Genomic DNA, 19,523 nt, shown 5'->3' with positions numbered 1-19,523 from the left:
AGAAGCTGCTTTATTCTTTACATCAGCAAAGGAAATAAGGAAGAAAGCCTTTACGGAAGGGGCCAAGCCGAAGAATGAGTGTGGGTGGACGGCAGAGCCCTGCACGCCTCGATCTAAACCCAGCGGCAACACCGGCTCACTGGGAGATGTTTGCAGGTAGATTCACGTCCCCAGGCCCCAGTGACCTCATCTCAAAAACAGGCGAGGGAGTGACAGCTCTTCAGAATTGTTGTGAAAATGAGAGCTAAGTCAAGTCCCACCTCTAGCAGGGGATTGGTGCATAATAAACACGCAGGAGATGGTAATTACCGTAAGAACAGTGTGAATAATTGTCATCAGGTTGACCACTTATTCTTCCGTCTTAGGAAGGACTCGATCCCTTATTCCAATCCAGAGCCATCCTTGGGATAGGCAGACGTGCGCTCTTACGATAAAAACATAGAGAAAATTTTAGTAGATAACGTAAGGGTCACAGCCTAAGTTTTGTGACACATTTTAAAACATTTCTTGGCTACAAGTGAACCTGCTGATTGGAAATATGAAAATTTGTTTTTTAACTTTAATAGCAAAAATGGAGGGTGCGACTATAATTTACATATAGCAGTTGTTCATGAGATAGAAATCCATTCTGGGGGAAGCTAACATCACATATTCGTACCAGGACTTCACACAGTGTCTCAGAGGACGGGGTCCTGTACCACCAGACCTAAGAGGACATCCCTGTTACCTAGGTGCTACGCCCTGCTTCACACTCCGAGCCTAAACAAGACCCCGTGGAGAAGGTTCCCTGACCCACTGCCACCCAACTGGGAGCCCACCAAGTTCCTTCATCTGCTTGCTTGTTCCTTTGCTTGTTTGTTGTCAATCACGGTCCTGCGGGCGACGCTCCAAGCTACCCGTCTACTCATTACTGGACCTCCAGCTAGTGGAGAGAGTCTGGCCAGAGTAAGCATTCAATAAACAACTGAATTAAAGACTGAAAAAAAAAAAAAAGCTTAAAGAGAAATAAAAGCAGGTGAATGTCTGTGTCTTGAGATAGCTTTAAAACCAAACCTGTTTTACTAATTTTCAGAAGATTATTTTTAAAAAGGCAAAATAGAGTTGACCAAGTTGAAAAGATACTCTTTCAGTTCCAGCCTGTTCTATAATCTCTGGCTGTCAAGGGCTAAGATGGTGACGATCACCCGACCTCGCCTTGGCTGCTATTCCCACCTTGGCCTGGCCAAAACCTTTTCACTTGTTTTTTAAATGCAAGGAGTCTGGAGCTACTCCCTGGGTCGTGGAAATAGAAACTCTTCCACCTGGTTGTCAAAGCCCTGCTCATTTTGTCCTCATTCTATCTGTCCAGCTCTTCCTTCTCTAAGCCTTGGAACGGCCTCCTGTCTGGGCACACCAGACCTGCTCACTTGTAAAGGAGCGGCCACTGCCCTGCACAGAAGATGCTCTGAGCAAGATTCCTGATGGTGGGGAGGGAAGAGGGCTGAGCAGGGAGAGGGCATCCCAGGCATAGGGAATGCGTATCCCAAGCACCAAAACGTGTCAGTGTGATGAGCATCTGGGTAAATGCTGAGGGCCTGAGTGCTATTTGAGTGCAGGTCTCAAGGGCAAGGGGAGACAGCATCCGGGAGGGAGAGCTAGGATCCTGTCAAGCCCAGCCTTGGAGATGAGCTCTGGGGGGCTGGCCCCCTGCTTCCTTCTGCCATCACGGTGGGTAAACTGTTCCTCCATCCATAAAATAGAATAAAGCATATTACGTTTATTATCCTTTTTGAATAATGTGTTGGCCTAAGACTTCAGAACAGTCTGACTAAGAGATACCCAGAATCTACTGTACACCCACAGACAAGGGGCAGAAGCAACATGGCAAATCCCTGATGCTGAACAGAAATTCCCCGGAGGGTTGGAGCGCTCCTTTTGGCTCTTCGGCCTAATTTGGACAGTGGCTTCTGTGTTCTTCACCTCAGAGAACTCAATACAGCACATGCATTAAACATTTAGGTAATTTTGTTACTGTATAGAATGCAGAAGTAGGGTTTTGAAGTTTAGTATTCCTAAGTGGATAACAAACTTTGTAACAATAGCGAAAATATATTTGTTACTTTTTTTCAAAGCTATAAGGTTGCCTCAGCTCGACTTAATTTAAAAACTCAGAAAACTTCTGAAACATGAATATATTGCCATGCTTCTTTTAGGAAATAACCTTCTCAAGATAGGCAGTTCTGTAATGACAAGTAATTAGACATATGACATCAAAAATTCTGTATAGAATTTCATAATAATGTTTGAAAATGACAAGTTATGAAATTCATTATTGCCACTGAATGCAACCCATTATGTTTAACAGTGTTATGTCAAAATTTGGTGAATATTCTGTAGGCTATACGTTTGATTAAGGGTGATTATTAATTTACTGTTTCAAACATAATTAATGTTTGTTTTCGTAAGTTTTATTATTTCCTTCCACTATTTGATTCAACTTGCTCAGTACACTTTATCAGAAAAGAAGAATTTTTTTTACAATTTGTTTCAGGTTTTGAAATTAACATGAACCTTACTAGCCGAGATGATCTTGGTACATCAGAAATTACATCGGAGACCCAAGATAGAAATGCAAATAACCATGGGATTCAATTATCTAATTCACTCTCCAGCGCGATCACTGCTGAAAATGGAAATTCCGTCTCAAACGGTAAGCACTTCTTTACACCCAGAAGTAAATAGATATACGTTCTAAGTTGTATCAACTTTCTAGGGAGAATGGAATTAAAACAAAAATGAAGTAGGCTTAAAAACTGGAAAAGCGTATAAAGTTTGAAATATCACTCTAGGGTGTGTTGTCAACTTGTTATTTTCAAGTTAAAGAATTCAAATTGCATTCGGTATTAGTTGACTTTTCAGAGATTTTTATGGAGTATTTGGTCTGTGGAAACCAGTATAAAATGAGACATACTGAGAAGAAGGAGGCGATGGATACTCCAACAGTATTTTTAATGAAAAATATATTTTTCATTTCTTTTAAAAATTTATTTATTTATTTATTTACATTTTTATTGCAATATAGTGGATGTATAATGTTGGTTAGTTTCAGGTGTACAGCAAAGTGATTCAGATATATATATGTGTGTGTATATGTGTATGTATATATATGTGTGTGTGTGTGTGCGTGTGTTCTTTTCCCTTATAGATTATTACAAGCAATTGAGTATAGTTTCCCGTGCTATACAATAGGTCCCTGTTGGTTATCTATTTTATATATAGCAGTGTGTATATTTTAATCCCGAACTCCTAATTTATCCCCCCCCCCCTTTTTCTTTTCATACCTCGAAAGTGTGAAGGAAAATACTACTGAAGGAATGGTAAACACCACACTGGCTTTAGGTGTTCGATGTGAATGTATCAGTGAAGGTATCCTGTAGAAATTGGCTTGACTGTGTGTATCCAAACCCTGTCCAATAGTGGCTTAAACAAATAGCTTATTCCTCCCACACTAGAAGAAGCTCAGGGCTTCTAGTATTGTCTGAAGGGAAAATTCAGACCAATCTTTTCTTGAAGAGACTGCGGAGGTGGGCATGGGATGCAGTGAAGGCCAAGCAAAGAGGCCTATATTCTAGGCTTTTCTCTGAAGGACATTGGGGGCATTCACTGAGTCCACAGGAGGTAGCTGAGAAGCTTGGCTGTGCCTTTTAGGATTGTGGGGACAGGCTGAGTCCAGCACCTGCCAAGGCCCTGGGGTGAAGCCTTGAAGGGTCCATCCTGAGAGTCAGAAGAAAAACCAGGAACCCCAGCTCAGCTATGAATCTTCTCAATCCCTGGGGCAGGACTGAGGTCCTCCAGGATTGACAGGGCCCACAGGTACCTGGGAGAAAAAAAGTATAATCTATCCCAAAGGACAATTACAGTATTCTAGACTTCAGAATGTTCTTACAAACCATTTTTCAAATACAAAGTTCAACACATAATCAAAAAGAACCAGGCACATGAGGACACAAAAGCAGATGAAAATTACAAGCAGAAATAGCAATCCAACACAGTGTATTATCCATGGGGGCTCAAAAGATTGGAGTTCAAAACCATATACTTTAAAATAAGTATGTTTACTAGGCCTAAGGAGATAAAAGAATGAGAATCTCAGCAGAAATCAGAAGCCATGAAAACGTGTCAAATGGAAATTCTGAGATTGAAAAATGCAGTCATAAAATTAAGTACAATAGAGGATGAGGTTAAAGTTAATTAGACACAGCCATTAAAAAAAATCCTAGGGAAGTGGAAGATAAATCAGAAAATATCAAGAATGAAACACAAAGAAGCAGAAGAGAAGAGTGGAAATTCCAGAAAATGGTTTAGAACCTATATTCCAGTAAAACAGTTTAGAGACCTGAAGGATATGCTGAGAAGGGTTTTTGGAATTCTGAGGAAAGGAGAGAGAGTCTGTGGGCAAGAGAAAAGATCTGGTGAGAAATGGGAGAGAATTCTCCAACACTGATGAAAGCACTAAGAAACAGGTTTAAGTTGGCAGTTTCTTATAAACATACACTTTCCATATGACCCAGCAGCCCCCCTCCTGGGTGTTTACTGAAGAGAAGTGAAAACAGCGTCCATGTAAACACCTGTATGCAAATGTGTATCCTACCTTTATTCATAATCACCTAAAACTGGAAATAAATGAATTGTCCTTCAGTTGGTGACTGGACTGTATTCGTTATTAATTGCTGTGTAAAAATTACCCTCCAGAACTTAGAGGCTGTTGTTTTGTAGTTTCTGTGGGTCAGGAATCTGGGTGTGGCTGAGCTGAGTGCCTTTGGTTCAGGGTCCCTCGCGAGGAAGCGATCAGCTATCCGTCAAAACTGTAGTCATCTTGAGGCTGGTTGGAAAGATGGTCTGATTTCAACATCACTCACAGGAGCATCTCCACAAGGGAGGCCTCACAACAGGGCGGCTGGCTTCCCCCAGAGCAAGCTGTCCATGGGAAAGCAAGGAAGAGCACCCAGGATGGAAGCCTCGCCCACTGCACGGCTGCTCTTGGAGGGGACAGCCAGCACTCCGGCCACATCCGGCTTGTTGGATTCAGGCCATATGTCCAGTCGAACCGTGGGAAGGGGTTACATGAGGTGTGAGTGCCTTCAGGTGGGCCCATCAGGAGCATTTCACAGGCTGACCAGTGCATGGATCAACTCTGCAATAAAAAAGGATGAACCATTATTACACACGACAAAATGGATGCATCACAAATGCATTGCACTGAGTGAAAAAAGAATCAAAAGACTCTAAGTATGATTGCATTTATATGACATTTGGGAAAAGGCAAACTACAGGGACAGTAAGAGATGAGTGGTTACCAGAGGCTGGGTGCAGTGGCCAGGGCTGGGCTGTGTAACAAAATGTCACAGGCCGGGTGGCCTGTAAAGAGCAGTGATGTGTTGGCCACAGTTCTGGAGGCTGGAGTCCAAGGTCAGGGTGCCGGCACCGATGACAGCCCTCTTGCAGGTTGCAGATTGCCAGCTTCCTGCTTGCCCTCACGTGGTGGAAGGAAGGAGCTAGCTCTCCGGGGTCCCTGTTATAAGGGCACTAATCCCATTCATGGAGGCTCCACCCACATGACCTAATCACCTCCCAAGGGCTCCACCTCCTAACACCACCACACTGGGGGGTAGGGCTTCAACATATGAGTTTTAGGGGGACGCAAACATTCAGACCACAGCAGACCACAGAGGGGCATGTGGTGGTTGACAAACAGGAATGAGTGTGTTCCTATAAATTTATAGGCAAGTACATAGAATAAAGGTGAATCTTTCTTTCTGTAAATGTCACTTTTGTTTAAAAAAAAAAGCCTGAGTAGAATAAATGCAAAGAAAAATACTCTTGGGCATATCATAGTGAGACACTGGTAACCAAGCATGAATCTTAAAAGCAGCCAGAGGTTAAAAAGGAAAAAAAAGACAAATTACCTTTAAAGAAGCAGTAGAAGTCCAAAGACAATGAAATAACATATTTAACATGCTCAAATAAAGTAACTGCCTATCTAGAATTTTACAAACAGTAAAATACTTCTGTAAGAATGAAGGGGAGTTAAGGATATCTTATAAAAACAAAACAAAACAAAAACTGAAAGAATTAAACATGGGCAGACCCAGAATGCTCAGGTAAAAGAAGGAAAAATGAACAATAAAAAACTAAGTAAAGTTAGGAGGGGGTAAAAATAATATTTACTATTATACACTGATAAATCACATTAACAGGTTATAATTTCAAAGGTAACCACTGAAAGAACAGTAGAGAGGTGTATAATTTCCAAACTAATAGAGTAAAATAGAATAATAAAAAGTCAATAAACCTAAAAGATAGCAAAAGGGGTAAAATAGGAATATCTGCAAGGTACGACAAATAGAAGAGTCTCAGATGGTAGACAAAAAAGCATACATGAAAATAATTAAACTCAATTGAATTCCATTAAACTTTAAAAGACTCTTATTTAGTGTAAGTTCACATTAAAAATCAATTAATACAATATTTTAAAGCTTAAAGTTTCTGAAAACATGTAATACATGAGGATGCTGAAAATTTAAATGTGAAGGGATAGAAAAGGAAAAGATATAGCATGCACATATTAAAAACAACAACAATTCTGTTTGGAAGTTAAAAATTACATTGCTGAGTAATCAATAGATTCAAGAAAGATAAGAACCTAAGTTACTGAAATATAAAATAAGCAACAAAGTCAAATGTTAATTCTTTGAAAAAAAGTCTTTGAAGCATTAATAAAATTGAGAATTCTCTTTCAAGGGTGATAGAGAAATAAAGTGTACACAAATAGCCAATTCTGGGATGAAAAAGGGGACCCACCACAGATCTTCCAGAAATTAAAAAAAATGATAATGATTATATTATAAACAGCTTTATGCCAAAATAAATTTGTGAATTTAGATGAATACTTTTCTCAAAAAAAATTACAACTAACCCAAAATAGAGAAAAGAAATAGGAGAGCTAAATAGTAATGTAAATGTTAAATTATTGAGTTTGTAAATGAATACTTTCCTACAAGGAAAACTCTAGGCCCAAATGATATTTCTGGTAAGTTCTCTCAAAATTCTAAGGATGAAATAGTTCCACTGTTATACAAACTCTTCCAGAGAATAAGAATGAAGAAGGAGAAGAAAAAAAATTAAAACAGAAACCTCTCCCAGCTTGCATAAATAACCACTTAATTTATGACAGAATTGGCATTGGAGGAAGAATAATCAATTGCTGTCCATGTGAGGAACAAAAATGAAACTTGACCCCTACCTTAGGCTATACACACACAATCCCTGGTAGATTTTAGATCTAAACATCAAATGTAAAATAAACTTTATAGAAGAAAATATAGAATAATAATTTTTTAACCTCAGAGATGGGAAAAGAAAGGACTTCTTAAACAAATTAAACAGGATACAAAAAAGTGCTAACCGTAAAGGAAAAAAAAAAAAAAAAATATATATATATATACACACACACACATATATATATATATATATATATATATATATATATATATATATATATATGTAATGGGATAAAATATTCTCAACACATTTAACCAACAAAGGGCCATATTCAGAGTTTACTTAAAAACAAACAAAAACTACTGAACAGAAAAACAGAAAGGACAAATGAAAAGGCATGTCAACATTTTTAATGAAGTCCAACTTTATTAGTAATTAGAGAAATGCACATTAAAACCACCACGTGAGGGGCTTCTCTGTGGCGCAGTGGTTGAGAATCTGCCTGCCAATGCAGGGCACACGGGTTCGAGCCCTGGTCTGGGAAGATCCCACATGCCACAGAGCAACTAGGCCCATGAGCCATAACTACTGAGCCTGCGCGTGTGGAGCCTGTGCTCCGCAACAAGAGAGGCCACGATAGTGAGAGGCCTGCGCACCGCGATGAAGAGTGGCCCCCGCTTGTCACAACTAGAGAAAGCCCTCGCACAGAAACGAAGACCCAACACAGCCAAAAATAAATAAAAAAAAAAAAAAAAAAAAAAAAACCACCACGTGATCCTACTGCAGACCCTATAGAATTTCAGAACTGACTGACCAGGATGAGGAGCTTTGTGAAAGGATCACCAGGAACGTTAGGGCAGGGATTTCATTCGGAGGAGAAAGAGCCAATACTGATTTGAGAGAGAACGTTGGGAGCTTCTGGGTAATGGACAATGTTCTATTTCTTGACTTGTGTGGTAGTTAAGTTCCTCACTTAAAAAAAAAATGGAAGAGAAAGAGGGAGGGAGGGTATTTCAGAATGGCTGTTAGGTAGCCAGGATGGTGGTACTCCATAGCCGTCAAGAGATTCTGGCTTCACCGTCCTATCTCTGGCTTCCCTCCAGGTCCAAGTAAGGTCGGGGGATGTAGTTTTTCATCTGAGCACATTGCTCACCCAAGGATGTTCATTGCTGGCCCAAGGATGTTCATTGCTGACCTGCCCAGCAGGAGGGGGCGAATGGGTCTTGGGGAAAATCTACCCAAGCGATTCTCATCACAAGTCACGCTTTACTTGGAAGGAGTCATGGGGTGGGTAGTTGATTAGGGCAGGGCTTGTTCAAGCTTAGCATCAAGGACCCCAGGGTAATGCGGGAGTGTTCTGTTGGCACGCAGGAAAAGGATTGTTTTCATCACACACACACAGAGAAAAAGCCCCAAAGTGTTTCTGAATGCTACTCCTCCCCCCATATTAAGCAGGGATTCCATGTAACGATTGGTTAGAACTGTTGGGCTCGTAAGACAGAGGCTTTTTGGTACGATGGGAGGAAATGACACTGGGAAGATACAGAAGGATTTTTATACCTGAGGTAAAGATTTCTAGGGAAAGGAACTGCAGTTACCAAGAACAGACAGACGTACCGGTTCCCAGGTTCCCAGAGCATGGGTCTTTCCTAAGTTTTCTCCTCTCTTCTTCAACAACATATTACTATTCATCTGGCGTTTTAATTTTATGCAGGTTATAAAAGCTGTACATGTTTTATGTGACAATTTGGAAAATACAGGAAAGAATAAACAATGAGTAAAACCTACCATTCCTTGTATTACCCAGAAATACCCAAAACATGTCTAATATTCCACTGTGTAGAATTCTGGTTTTTTTCATACAAGTATATGTGTGTGTTTATATAAGATGTTTGGTTTTGTTTTTATAAAGCTTGAGTTATACTCTACATGTGGTTTTAACAATCTACTTTTTTCCCTTAGAAATCTCATGTGGTATATCTCTAGGTCAACAAATGCAGATCTGCATTGTTTACAGTTGGCCGTTAATTGTACATGATGCATAGCATCTCATCAGATAGGACTAACATGATTTAAAATAACCCAGCCCTATTTGTTGGATATTAGAATTATCTCCTGATTTTCTATCCTTAAAATAAAACTGAGTGTTTATGATGGATTACTCCAACTTGATTAAAATAGACATTTTGTACAACTTTCCATGTTAATGTGTCATGTTCAGATTTATGTGTGTGTGTGTTTAGATGGAAATATAGAGATATAATCTTTCTTTTAAAACCATTGATTTCTGAAATCTCTGATGATAACCCTTTACAAAAAGGATAACAAAAACATTGTATACCCTTATACTGAAATTAAATATTCCTAAAATAATAAAAATGGAATTTGAGTGATAGCAATAGTCAACAAGTGTGTCATAAGAGAATATTTCACAAAGGTTGCATATATCTAGTAAGAAGGTAATTAATTCATTTTTTATTTTCAGTTTTGGAGTATTTAAGGATAGCTGCTAAACAAAAAGGGAATTTAAAATATATTGGTTGATCAAAACTGAATGCACAAACATTTAAAAAGATAACCATATATCCTTTCATTTTTATTAAATTTTCACTCCCTGCCATTCTCCCTAGCTCACCTTGGGTGATGCTTATTCTACCACAAGGAAAGAGAAAATAGGCACTCCCCTTTACCAAAATATTTAATTTGTCTGTGTTTTGAGTCAAAAGCCAAAAGCTATGGCTTGGTAACTGGTCCTAGAAAACTTAATACAAAAAACTCTGAGTTTTACTCTAAAAATCAAAATAAACCCCAAAACCAACGGAACAAACCAAAAAACCCTCTAGACCAAATGGAAATTTTTGTGGAATATGTTGCCTGAAATTAATCATATAAAATTAAATATTTAGGAATATCAGGCTTCAAAACTTCAGTATGTAACTGATAGTGTATGTTCAAACCCTGAAACAGAGATTTATACGTTATCCCTTAAATGCTTATAGAGACCAGATTTTAAAATAAAGCTAGTTCTGCGTTGTTGTTCATTGAAGACCACTTGAAAATCTCGAGTTATGTGCACAAAAGGAAAATTATTTCAATTGGGATTTCAGTCTTTCAAAGCAACATGACATGTTTATTTTGATTTACCTGTGTGGACACCATGAGCTTCTGGGTTCCTGAAACCTTCCCATGACTATTAAAATATCCGGCACAACGCCATGGATACTCAGGCAGGCACTCAGTAACAGCATTTACTGATTGGAACAATGTTGAATATTTCATAAGAACCAGTAAGTCCTATGCCGGGGCCAGAGTCAGAAAACCTCTCCTGGTCGGTATGATAAAAACTGATCAGATGTTATGTATGTACAGCACATGATATATACATGGTCAGTAGAACTCAAATCAGTTAGTCGTATTGGTTCACAATTCACAGCGTATAGTCAATATGCTTACTAAATAAAGGCACAAGATGGGAATAAAATGTTTAAAATAACTCGAAGTTTTCATTGAATCAGAAATAGTGTTATTTTCAAGGAAACGATTTCTCTGGAATGCCAGTATCTGCATGCCACCTCTGCTTCCCAGAAATAATTATCTGTTTGTTCATTTGCTGAAAAATAGTTATGTGTGGGTAATTATAGCTATCACTTACTTTAATTGCCATCCTTTTACTGATGCGAACACAGACTTAGATCTTTTTTTGTATATTTAATTATTCCCTGGAATTGTGGTTATTTATCATTAGATTAGAGAACAGTTTTTAGTGCTAGAACATTGTAGTTATATCAAACAAAATATTGTGAATCTAAAGATGTTTAGTGGGGAAATAAAGATATGACAAATTCTATCTAGGCCATTTTATGTTCAGTATGATTTTCTTTCTTGCTGCTTGATGACTACGCATTTTATCACTGGGCATCAGAAAAAATGACAATTAAAGAATACAGTCATTACATTTGATTTTACACTTACCATTCTCTGAAGATTGTCTTTCTTTATTTGTGCTGTGTTTATCCTCGGTGCATTGTAAGGATAATCTATGGTGATAAAGTACTGGGTGAGACCATTTACAAGAACCAGAAGCTCTGCATTCTTTGCATAGACTCCAAGGCCACATTGAACCTAGTGCGATGGTAGCACCAAACCACATCGACTCTGGGAACTTTGGAGAATGGCTTTTTTCACTCATGCTCAAGAAAGATCCAGACCCCTAGCGAAGGAGCCTTTGGTTAGAATCCACGAAATGTATTCAAATATAGGTTTTACAACCTCATCTTGTTTATAGGAACTGTATAGATTCTTTGGAATTCATACTGCTTTCTGATTCAGAGCCAAACTGCCAGAGGAAGCAAGCCTTCACTTGACAATCTAGAATATGGTGCAATTATCTATTTCGAGCAGCAGAAGGTAGTTTTGTCAAGAAAGCAAGCTCCTCAGGCATTCAGAAAGCCCTGCTCCACTCCTCCTTTTCATTAAAGATAGTTTGAAGTCATATTGAATAATTTCTAATTTGGACTTCATTTAATTCAGTTTCCTCCACTGTAGTTGAGAAGTCGGGTTGAAAATGGCGGATGGAACTGCTGACTCTGCCATTTCCTAGCAGTGTTGCACTGTTCCTCTCTGCCTGGGTTCAGACCCAGGGCTGATGCACACTAACTCCATGACCCTGAGAAAGTGACTTAACCTCTCCAATTCTCAGTTTTCTCAGCTTAAAAATGGGAACAATCAAAGGACCTGCCCTGTGGGATTGTTATGAGGATTTAGTATCAATACGATGATGCTAGCTAAAATTAGTGCTCAATAAATACTACCTATACACAGATATCATAAAAGGCTTAGATATTTTAGAGCTAGAAGATCCCTGAGGATTTATCCAATAAAAACAAGAATTATGTACACGACATAGATGAGGTATAAGGCAGTGAATTAATTCCTCCAAGACCACACAGGCTATAATACTAGAATCAATGCCTCATGACTTGTTTACACATAGACCCAAGTACCCACGTGTGTATAGTCAAACACGCAGGTCATTTTGATGGTCTACACTGGTGTTCAGACATTATGATTCGAAGCCTCTGGCATGAATGGAAGTCGGGGTATGCGGGTAGAGTTCAAGGGAAGGGAAGCACACTGTTGCTGCCGCAGAAAGAGTACACGGAAGGAGGGGCGTAGAACTGTGTTTTCTGGGAATTATTGCCCCAGAGTCTGGTCTGGGAGAGGGCTGTGCCCTGAGAAAGCTAGAGCAGGTTTATAAGTATGCGTGAGCAATCGTTCTATAATGGAGACCCCACTTCCAATGGAAGTCAACAAATAAGGGGCTTCAGATGAACCTTGAATGTGCCCCCAGCACCAATCATGGGTCTTCAACCCCGTGGGACAGCACAGTGGGATTCTCTACCCCAAGGCTTTGGGATTCTTCTGACGCCTTTGTGTAACAATGGCCCTTAGCTACATGAGGGACACATGTTCAAGAATTTACAGGTGAAATAATATAATTTCTGTAATTTTTAAAAAAGATAATGAGAAGTAGATGAAACAAGATTGAAATACTGAAAATCCTGAAGCTTGGTGATGGGTCCATGGAGTTTCACTCTATATTCTCTTTGCTTTTATATGTCCATGAAATTTCTGTAATAAAGAGTCTTGAGATATTTGTTGTCTTGATAGGTAAGATGGGTTAATTATTGTAGTTTTATGTACACTTCTTTGAATACTTAATGAAAATAAACTTGTGTATTATTTAGTGGTCATTTATAGTCTCTCTAATTTTCTGTACAGAGTCTTTGCCCATATTTTAAAATATGAGAGTAGGTCCTTTATTTTGACTTGTAGGATGTTTTAAGAATAATAGAGCCTTTTATTTGGTGTATTTAAATGTTCTATGTTGTTCTCTTTTAATTTGCATTTTACTTTTTTGATATTTTTAAAGTATATTTATTTTTAAGGTTCGAATAGAAGTATTGGTACATTTTCTTTTCCTTCATGGCGTGTGTCTTTGGTGTCATTTTTAGATCATTTGCCTTTAAAAAGTACTGCTTCTAATATGGCAACAAAATAAAAGGTTTTGTTGGCCAAAAAAGAAACCCTGCCTTTTCTAATCTCCTTTGCACCTTCAGTGCTTCCGGCTATTCCTTTGCTCCTCCGGATTCACACTCCCATGCCATATTTGCCATAACCGGGCTTTCTCACCTCCCTGCTATGACCTTCAGGGTCAGTGCCACCCCAGAGTCCTCTTCCCCTGTAGCCCCCTCACCTCCTGCATCACCAGGAGGAAATGACATTCCCAGAATTTCGCCAGTGCCCCTTTCTTCTCTGTCACTCTCTCTCTGTCACCACCCAGCCTTCCATCCCCACCCCCGACACTGACTCTATCTGTCCTGACCCTTCTTTAGTCGACAGGTAAGAGATGCCTTTGCACTCACCACTTAGGTACCCTGGTGCCACAGCCCTTCTCAGAAATCTACAGTGCTACCCATTGCCTTCAAATATCGACAGATTCTGTGACGTGTTAGGTGACGCCTTTAATTTCTGGACTACACCCTCCAGGTCCCCTACTTCGGCCATCTTACAGGCCACCCCCAGGACGTGGAGACATCTCGTGTTCCATGTTACGATGCTTCAGCTCTTCCATTCCCTTGGCCAGGCTGACCTTCCTCAACCTTGCTCACCTTTCAAAATCCTCCCCATCCTGGAAGGTCCACAGCCTTTGGCATCTCCACCATCACTCTTCCTCTAATCCCTCAACCAGAGTGAATCCCTGCTTTCTCCAGATCCATCTCAATGCCACCTGTGCCCTGTGGAACCCTTAAGTCATTCTGTTGTGTATTTTGCTTAAGAGGCATTACCGTGAAGATTTGAGCTCCTCAGAGGCAGACCTTTTCTTGAGTCTTGGTGCATTTCCCAGTGCCTTATTCAGAGGGTGACCTAGATATTTCCTAACTTTATTTAGTTGACACTGTGTAAAGCAGTTCATGCTAATGACTTGGCTCTGAGTTTGGATCCTCACTAAGCTGAGTTTCTGTTCTGATTCAGCGAGCAATCTTCTAATTGATCATTTAGTTTTTAAAAATGGATCACAGCCCTCTTCTCCTTCCCCAGGTTCCTAGTCTCTGTAAGATGTCCAGTGAACCGGATTCTCTAGCAGCAGATATTTGTCTTGCTTGTCAATGGGCCCTTCATCCCCCTCTCACATGAATCCCAAACTCTTAGCTTTGCCCTGCTACCTGGACATACATTTTATTGTGACTATCTGCTTATCTAGTTGCCTGGAACGCCAACCTGTGTGTGATCTTGGATTTCCACCCACCCTTCCTCTGTATTGATTCCGATCACTCTAACACTCACTGCTTGATTGGAACCTTCCCCACACCTGCTACCCGGGTCTCGATACAGTATTCCCCTGGGCAACTTTAGACATTGCTATTGCTTTTGACCAAGACCCAGTCCCCCCATGACCACCCATCCATATGTCTATCACTTCCCAGATACTGGCCCTCTCCTGCCCAGTCTCAATGAACTAACCCTTCCATGCCAAGGTATTTGTATATATATCAAGAAGATCAACTGGGAAGACTTCTTATGTGTTAACAGGATGTTGTGGACTTCTCTGCAGAACTAACTCTCTAACTGGAAAAATATGAGTGATTTTCTAATGATGTTTAAATCAGGAATCATGTACATGTTTAATCAGTTGTACCATACTGGTTAATTATGATTTCAGATGAGAGGAGCAATCACTTCAGAATCTAAAGTTGTCTAGGTTGAACTTTCATTGGATAGTTACTTTTTAATCCATTCATTTTTATCAGTAAGTCACCCGATTGATCCCCCTCTCACAGTGCTTCTCAGCCAGGGATGATTTTGCCTCCCAGAGGATATTTGGCAATGTCTGGGGACAGTTTTGGTTGCCACAGCTAAGGAGGTGATGCTGATGAACACGGTGCAATGCACAGGACAGACCCCAACAGAGAATTATACAGCCCAAAGATGAAAAACCCTGCTTGGGTCACGAGGGATAATTACTATAACATTTTGGAGCCTCAAAGGCACTTCTGTATCGTGGGAGATATAAGTTACCTCAGACCCGCCACTGAGCCTATAGAGTTGGTTATGTATTGGTCTGTTGTGATCCGGCAGCTACCCCGACCTTTTCCACATGGAATTTCACCCAATCTCCTCCTTCCCTTTGGGTGTAGAATGAACGATAGTCAATAGAATTCATCTGACACGTAGACTTGATGGTGTCTTATCTGTCTTCCATCCCTTCTCAGCCACCCTGTTACCCCACAAATGGGAAACAAACTGCAACCGCAGGGACCCATTTACCCTCCGTTGCCCACAGGCTTCTCTTTCCCCCATAAGTGTTTCATCAGACTATTTTCAGCCTCTAGAAAAGTTTTCCTTCTCCCCTCCAGTACTTCTTTGCCCACGTTTGTGCTATTATGGCATATTTCTTCATTATCATTTCATCTTTTTTTGCCAGTACATTTCCTCTTTGATTAGATGGAACTCCAGCAATACCTGGTATTACCATGCTGCCTTGGGAAATTTATTTTTCAGTGAGTGTTTACTGACCTTCATTTCAATCCATGAAATGTCACCATGTTAGTTTGTTCAGGAAGTACACGACTTACTTTATTTGGGGAAAGAACACACAACTTAACGGCTATTTTGTGTTGACCTCCATAGGTTTACCTGAAGACGATGGATTCTCCAGGTTGTCTGGAAGTGGGACCTCCTCCTTTCAGAGACATAGAGAGAGTCACACCACTCAGGTAATGACCCCTCAATGCTTACCTTTGCTATGATAACTGAAGTTAAATGCCTACAAGAGGTTCATGAAGGTGTGACCAAGAGTGTTTGTTCTTATTGGACTAGGGAACACAGTTATTTTCAACTCTGCTGTAAGTTTCTTCACCTCAACATTCTTTTTCCCTTTGTATCAGCTGACTGCTCTCTATTTCCTGCTGGTTTCAAAAAAAGAAGAACATCCAAAACAAATAAAAATTAATAGATGGTTTCATATGAACTGTTATGACAATTTATGTAGTGGCATTTTAAAATCACTGTCAGGTGAAGGGTATATTGCATCTGTTGAATGGTATTAGTATTTCCTGCATTTGACCTCAGCTGAAATAGGAAGGCTGTAAGTGAGGACAACATGGAAATAAAATGCTTGAAGCCCCTGTGGTTTCATGGCCATTATTTCTCAGTTACCACCTCAAATTCCATGTAATCCAAATTCATTTATAAACTATCATATGATCAGAACACTGCAAAATCAAAATGAGATTGCAGTTCACAAAACTGTTTTGATGTGCTTCAGTAATTTCACGTGTATGCATAATGTGTTTGGCCTCAAAAATTTTGCCAAAATAAAGAGGATTATCACTTTAAAATAAACTCTAGTGTTTGTAGAAAGAATAAAGGATTTATATCAATAGTTTAGTGTCCTTTTTATGTTGAACTTTAAAATACTGTTTTCAATAAGTATCTTCAAAAAATATGACTTTGCTTTGAAGGTGGTACACAACCAACAATGTATCAAAGATTTTATTATCAATATATTAAAGATTATTGCTTTAGCAGCAAGATTATTTTTTATGAAATTACAGCACAACTTTTGCTTTGTCAAATATCTACATTAAAATCGTTTAAAAACTCAGTCAAGTATTCAGATGTTTTCATGAAACCAACTATGCAGCCAAGGATCTGTTTTCATGTGAACATTTGACATTATATAGGCACGGTCATATTATCAGCTGAGATTTTCTAAATAACACTGATGAGCTAGTGGGAAAAATCAATAATTTAATCTTAAAAATAAATCTTACAGTAGACAATATGCTGAAATCACTTACGCTGATATATAGGCATTGAAATAGAAAAAAAATGCTGATTGCTTGCAATAATAGATTGTCCTAATCTCCCCTCTGTTCCTTAGAGATGCATTTACTTTACCTTGTAAGCATTACAGCTGCTTTATCTATGATAATTCATGGGGGAACCTGCTTGTAAAGAACATTGGCTTGATTTTTATTATAGGGTTGGCTCCTATACGTTAGAGCACAGTGATAGATACATCCTTCCCAGGGCTCCCACTACAATGTGGTTCATAGAGAAAAGGGTTAATTTTGAAAGAAGGTGCATAAAATAGGCATCTCTGGAACTTTCCCTCTGATCTTCCATGGATTTGGCTAAGATGCAAAGAGGGATGGGAAAGATCACCGGGAGTAATTTTCCATTCCCAGTTTTCAATGAGGGCTTGTTTTCAAATGCAAACAATCTCCAGTTATCTCACAGTGCATTTTTTCAAGGAAATGGAAAACCAGGCTCATTTTCTTCCACGCCTGGTGTGGGCATTCTCCTGGCAGGAGACATGTGTCAGTGTTGGGGACCTATAACAGTTATGTGGAACTATGCCTTGAATGGCCACACATCTCTCAGCATAAATGCTTCTTGTATGACGTTTATAGAGGAAACATGGACACATACAGGCATATTGCATTCTAGATTTTCTAGTAATGCTATTAAATAAGAATTCTATAAAATCAGCCCTGAACTGATTGGGCATGTAGCAATAAAATTAAATGTTGACTAAAAATTGAATTCCTATTTGAGGATGTCTATATTTTAATTAGCATCATCAGTGATTTTAACGAAATCCCTTTAAGGAAGATCAGATGTCTGGGTGTTACTGTAGATAAAGAAAACAAGAAATAGATTTAGTAATTTGCCAGAGGTCATAGGGAAAATGCAGTGTCCACAGTTTGAATGAATGTCAAGATCCTAGGTCTTGTTTCTGAGAGTGAGCTTACCATGACATTAAAAGCAATGGAGGAGTCATCCAACTTTTACATAAAATTTAAAGAAGTTTTGGTCAAGGTGAAAATCTTAAGTAGCTGTAGTGGACATTTGTGGTTTGTGTTTTTAGCTGCTGGCCACATATTTAAGTTTCTGGCCTACCGCCATGATAATATAAGGAGAGAGATTTCACCTTCCTCCCTTCCTTTGACAGCTGGATAAATGCATGTGAGATGGGCTCTGTCTATCCACCATGGGTTATGGGTTGAGAGACATACGATGGAAGGGAGGAGGATAGATGTCGCCATGGGGGTGTCATCTGGCCGCAGTGGCTCCCTCCGGTGGCCAAAGATGTTAGCCTGTGTCTGTGACCGCCGGTCACCGCGTTCACCTTGGGTGCAGCCCACCTGCCAAACCTGTCCTTAACTTCACATCCAATTATTTTGCTTTCCAATAAATCTTTTACCTGTTAGAGTTAGTTTCTGTCGCTTGCAAAGAAGAATTTTGACTGACACACTAATTTGATTTTATTGTTATTATCTATAAAATTTATTTTATAGCAAAGGGGTTTTTTTTTAATTTTATTTTTTATTCTCTATTTTTTTTAATTGAAGTATAGTCGATTTACAATGTTATGCTAATTTCTGCTGTACAGCAAAGTGACTCAGCTATACATATATATACATTCCTTTTTTATATTCTTTTCCATTATGGTTTATCACAGGATATTGAATATAGTTTCCTGTGCTATACAGTAGGACCTTGTTGTTTATTCATTCTAAATGTAATAGTTTGCATCTACTAACCCCAAACTCCCAGTCCATCCCTCTCCCTCCCCTCCTCCCCACTGGCCACGACAAGTCTGTTTTCTATGTCTGTGAGTCTGTTTCTGTTTTGTAGATAAGTTCATTTGTGCCATAGTTTAGATTCCACATATAAGTGATATCATATGGTATTGTCTTTCTCTTTCTGACTTATTTCACTTAGTATGATCATCTCTAGTTGCATCCATGCTGCTGCAAATGGCATTATTTCGTTCTTTTTTATAGTTGAGTAGTATTCCATTGTATACATGTACCACATCTTCTTTATCCATTCATCTTTCAAGTTTTACAGAGTGTGCATTATTCTTTTTTTTTAAAACGTATTGTGTAATGAAATGTTTTTATTTATTTTTAATTTTATTTATTTATTTATTTATGGCTGTGTTGGGTCTTCGTTTCTGTGCGAGGGCTTTCTCTAGTTGCGGCGAGCGGGGGCCACTCTTCATCGCGGTGCGCGGACCTCTCACTGTCGCGGCCTCTCTTGTTGCGGAGCACAAGCTCCAGATGCGCAGGCTCAGTAGTTGTGGCTCACGGACCTAGTTGCTCCGCGGCATGTGGGATCTTCCCAGACCAGGACTCGACCCCGTGTCCCCTGCATTGGCAGGCAGATTCTCAACCACTGCGCCACCAGGG

General features: G+C 39.5%; 1 protein-coding gene across 1 annotated transcript in view; it reads left to right on the top strand.

Annotated features, from left to right (window-relative positions):
* Window positions 1-19,523, top strand: part of MYO16 (myosin XVI) — a 422,800-nt gene that overhangs the window by 386,694 nt on the left and 16,583 nt on the right. Inside the window, exons 32-33 of the mRNA XM_061170768.1 lie at window positions 2,531-2,689; window positions 15,952-16,037. Of these exons, the coding sequence (XP_061026751.1) occupies window positions 2,531-2,689; window positions 15,952-16,037 (245 nt within the window). The remainder of the gene's footprint in view (window positions 1-2,530; window positions 2,690-15,951; window positions 16,038-19,523) is intronic.

The sequence above is a fragment of the Eubalaena glacialis genome, chromosome 16, assembly GCF_028564815.1.
Source record: "Eubalaena glacialis isolate mEubGla1 chromosome 16, mEubGla1.1.hap2.+ XY, whole genome shotgun sequence".
Classification (NCBI taxonomy): Eukaryota; Metazoa; Chordata; class Mammalia; order Artiodactyla; family Balaenidae; genus Eubalaena; species Eubalaena glacialis.
Note: the sequence above shows the minus strand (reverse complement) of the source record. Positions and strands in the feature narration are given on the sequence as shown.